This window comes from Salmo salar, chromosome ssa07 (genome assembly GCF_905237065.1).
Source record: "Salmo salar chromosome ssa07, Ssal_v3.1, whole genome shotgun sequence".
In the NCBI taxonomy this organism is placed as follows: Eukaryota; Metazoa; Chordata; class Actinopteri; order Salmoniformes; family Salmonidae; genus Salmo; species Salmo salar.
Genome location: NC_059448.1, coordinates 39164472 through 39168537, shown reverse-complemented (window position 1 = coordinate 39168537; position 4066 = coordinate 39164472). Strand labels below are relative to the sequence as shown.

Sequence of the window (4066 nt, the reverse complement as noted above, 5' to 3'; positions counted from 1 at the left end):
TTCATAGACAGACGTACTTATTCTCATATGTTTTTAGAATAATACTGTATATCAGGGTTTCTTAAACTATGGGTCGGGACCCAAAGTGGGCCCTGTGCCTGTGGGTAGTGAGATATGGGAATACATCTACAATCACACTGTATTTCTTAATTTGGGTCATTGGAGGACGATTTGGGTCACAGAGGATGGTCAACTGGACATATACTCTATAAAACACTCTCACAGTCATAGGGACAAGACATTGCTCTGGGAAAGTGTGCCTTTGTCTGAGTGGTGTGTGGTTTCTGAAGGACCTTAGACGTTTCCCTCCTGTGTGGGTACAATACTGTACATACTTGTATTTATGTCTTTGCACCTGGTGAGAGGTACGATGCGAGGCATCTCCCTCTTCTCTTCTCTCCTTCACACGGCCTTGTTCTCAGGTTAACTGTCATGTAATGGCAGTCAGAATTGTCAGATTGGTTGTAATAAAATGAATGAATTTAATCAAGGTACTGCACATATCACTTTCTAGGATATTCAGCTTACACTAGAAATTAATAAAAATGCCACTTGTTGAGCAAAAGGCATGTTCCACAGACTTATTACTGTAGTAAATTATATAGGCCTACTGATTTGTAAGACCATGTGTGCAGTATTTACTTAGACACATTATCTATTCGTTTTGATTCAGAGTTTAATGCATTTATTTAGATTTTATTGTGTATCATCATCTGAGTACTCTCTGTGAGCGAAGGATTGTAACCAAAGGTTTTCTAGAGCTCGACCTTGTTAAATGGCCTAAAATAAAGATACTATCCAGCTCTATTGTTTATATCTTGTGTCGTCCAGCTTCGCGGGAGACAACATCCATACTATTTGGAAATAAAACCTATATGTTATGTAATGTCCCCCACATATATAATACTTTATCATCAACTTAAACATTTTTATTTTAAAGTATTTGATCCAGCCCCCAGTATAAGCGGAACTGTCTGTTGCCTTCTACAATGAATCACGGACCTATATTAGCGACGGACCGGAAGCAGCGTGCACTGAAGGATTTCGGTTACTGCATCATGTAAGTTGAATTAACTTACTGTATGTCCTTAGATATCAATGATGATAAACAACAAGCATGCTAACATTTTGTAGGACAATTGTACTTTTTATGGCAGTTTATGTCTCGGCCCTATTATTATCAACTGATGTAGCGAGCTAGCTGGGCATGACTAACATCAGTAGAGGTTACAATGTAACGTTAGCAAGCCATTTACACATGGTTATAATGCGATACAATTGATCTTTATGGAGATAATGTAAGTTAGCTAGACCTATTTCAAGCAGCAGTCGGTAGGATACTATTATTGTCTTCGATTGTAGCTAGCTAGCTAGGTATTTGAAGAATGATAGCTAGCTACCCAAATATGACAGGTGTGACTATAGAAGAAAGACAATATGTCCATGTAACTTGCTGGCTGTTAGTCGTGATTAAAGCTCTAACTAATGCTCATAGCCTCATCTTGAGATGAAGTCAACTCGATACTCTTTCTTACAGTCTGGCTACTTTACTATCATAAAGTCCGTCCAGCAAACAAAGAGGATGTTGAGAAACGGAGCAGCACAGGTAAGTGTGCAACACAAATACTCCAGCTGATCCCCCTTAATCGCTAGTCTACTGTACTTTTGTGGCTGTGGCTCCTTGGCTGACTGTAGTGTGTCTTTCTGCCTCTTACCTGCAGGTTTTCAGACAGCTAGTCAGACACCAGTCTACAGACACCAGCCTGATCTTGGAGAGATGTGAGTATAGACCGTCAGGGAACTTTCTCAGGTTTCTTATCTATCAAACACGAACAGCCCAGACCAGCTGATGTCTGTCCGCTCCTCTGTCTTCCCCCATTAGCTTTGACGTGTGCCCTCCTCTTTGCCCCCCCCCCCCCCCACACACACAGCGATTAACCGTGTTCAGCTGCTGGGCCGCGTGGGGCAGGACCCTGTCATGAGACAGGTGGAGGGACGGAACCCCGTTACCATCTTCTCCATGGCAACCAACGAGATGTGGCGCTCTGGGGACGTGGAGACGTCCCCCGCTGGAGATGTCAGCCAGAAGACGACGTGGCATCGTGTGTCAATCTTCAAGCCTGGTCTGAGGGATGTGGCCTACCAGCATGTCAAGAAAGGGTATGTTTTTCCACTCTGTGTCACCCTGTATACTGTGGGTTGTCAATTTCTCAGACTTAGTTTCTATTTCTCTGGGGACTAGGAGCCTGATAAGTAAAACCTGTTTTCTGTCTCATCTTATTTCTAGAAGTATCATCTGTGTTTACTGCAAATGTAACAGTGTAGGTTCCGTCCCTCTCTTCGCCCCAACCTGGGCTCGAACCAGGGACCCTTGCACACATCAACAACTGACACCCCACGAAGCATCGTTACCCATCGCGCCACAAAAGCCGTTTCCCCTTGCAACGCAAGGGGAAACCCTACTTCAAGTCTCAGAGCGAGTGACGTCACTGATTGAAACGCTATTAGCGCGCACCACCGCTAACTAACTAGCCATTTCACATCGGTTACACAAAGACAACTGGTCTTATAACAATCCGCAGAAAACATATCAGTAACGCATTCCGTGGTTCTGTGTGCCCCTGTTCTAGGTCGAGGGTTCTGGTGGAGGGGAAGTTGGATTACGGGGAGTACGTAGACAAGAACAACGTCAGACGCCAGGCTACCACCATCATCGCAGGTGAGAGAGGGGAACACACACTGACACATTTCACATTCACTGGCATTTTATATTTTCATAACAATAACTAAAATGTCATTATTTTCCCTTTTACAGACAACATTATATTTTTAAGCGACAACATTCGAGGGAGGGATCAATGAGGGGAAGTGGCGATCTTCATCTAGGAGGAAGACTTAAAGCTCTTTCTGTGTAGCTACTCTATTGTCTATATATTAACTGACTGTGGAAGAAGCCGTGTGACTGCTATCTAAATGGGACAGAACACAGTGTAACACCTCTCTGTTGACTGTAGAGAATGATAAAGGACTATCTGTCCCATTATGACGTCAGTGAGCATACGGGCAGTGCCATTGAGGCCATCTCCATTTTGAAGTAGTCCATTTTCTTACACTTCTTCTGTGAGTTGGTAAACAAACTGAAATGATTCATACTGCCAACTGGAATGTGTTGTTTGAACAAGTATAAAGCCAAGGTTGGTGATTTACTGCCACCTGCAGTTATGGAATGTTCGGTCGCGAGTATAATTCATTGGCTGATGCCCTGGATGGAATTCTGTGATCCTTCCTTAACCCATAGGAGGTACCACCCAGTTGACTACTTAAAAATGGTGAAAGTCCTCAATGGCACTGCCCATGCTAAAACATGCTTATGGTTACTAAAGTCCTCTCATTCTTTGAGCGCGCAAGAGTATACCTAAACATGGGGTCACATGTATGTATTCTATCCCCCAAAATGTTTGTTACTACTGTATAATCTTAGTTTACGACCATTTGCGCTACTCTTGTTGGAGTACTACTAATGGAACTGCGGTTCAAAGCAGAGCGAAAGGATCAGGCCTTAAAGGTGAGGAGTTAGTTGTTTTCCCAGAGAAGCCAAATAACAGATGAGAGAAATAAATGGGTGATGTGTGATTGACTCTCATCCACATAATGCTGTACCCAAAACTAGGATTATGTGCCAGTTTCATATAGAATGTTATACCACCTGTTTTCTTCTCAGCATGTCTTTCTGTTCTATTTTAAAGATAGATTGAAACTTGTAACTATTTGTTTAGTTTTGGTTTCATTCCACCTTGAACAGTTGTTTTTCCCTTCTTGAAATCACCAGATTCTCAATTCTGTCTGGGCAAAATTTGTACTCATGTTGTTTAATGTACTTGTATGTATCATGTAGGTACAATATACATTTTTTTCTAGTACTTTTGCCTCTTAATTTCAATATCCACACATTAGTGAAATATGTTTCTTAGCAGAATGTCCTCTTTGACCTGTTCCTTGGCAGACCACTCTGGAGTTGCAGAAAAAGTTATTGCAAGTTATTGCAGCAGAAAGTTGGCTACTCAAG

General features: G+C 42.3%; 1 protein-coding gene across 1 annotated transcript; it reads left to right on the top strand.

The window, feature by feature from the left end:
• The first annotated feature begins 980 nt into the window (after positions 1 to 980).
• LOC106609216 (single-stranded DNA-binding protein, mitochondrial) lies at positions 981 to 3920 on the top strand. Its single transcript, XM_014207743.2, has 6 exons — positions 981 to 1060; positions 1538 to 1606; positions 1722 to 1779; positions 1932 to 2160; positions 2631 to 2719; positions 2816 to 3920. Exons 2-6 carry the CDS (start codon positions 1583 to 1585, stop codon positions 2860 to 2862), a joined length of 447 nt encoding a protein of 148 aa, XP_014063218.1. The 5' UTR covers positions 981 to 1060; positions 1538 to 1582; the 3' UTR covers positions 2863 to 3920.
• The last annotated feature ends 146 nt before the right edge of the window (positions 3921 to 4066 follow it).

Bases quoted from the DNA above. Each gene is read 5' to 3' on its own strand.
- LOC106609216 (XM_014207743.2), top strand. From the start codon at position 1,583: ATGTTGAGAAACGGAGCAGCACAG. The intron at 1,607-1,721 runs GTAAGTGTGCAA...TCTTACCTGCAG, and splicing joins TGAGAAACGGAGCAGCACAG to GTTTTCAGACAGCTAGTCAG. The intron at 2,161-2,630 runs GTATGTTTTTCC...CCCCTGTTCTAG, and splicing joins TACCAGCATGTCAAGAAAGG to GTCGAGGGTTCTGGTGGAGG.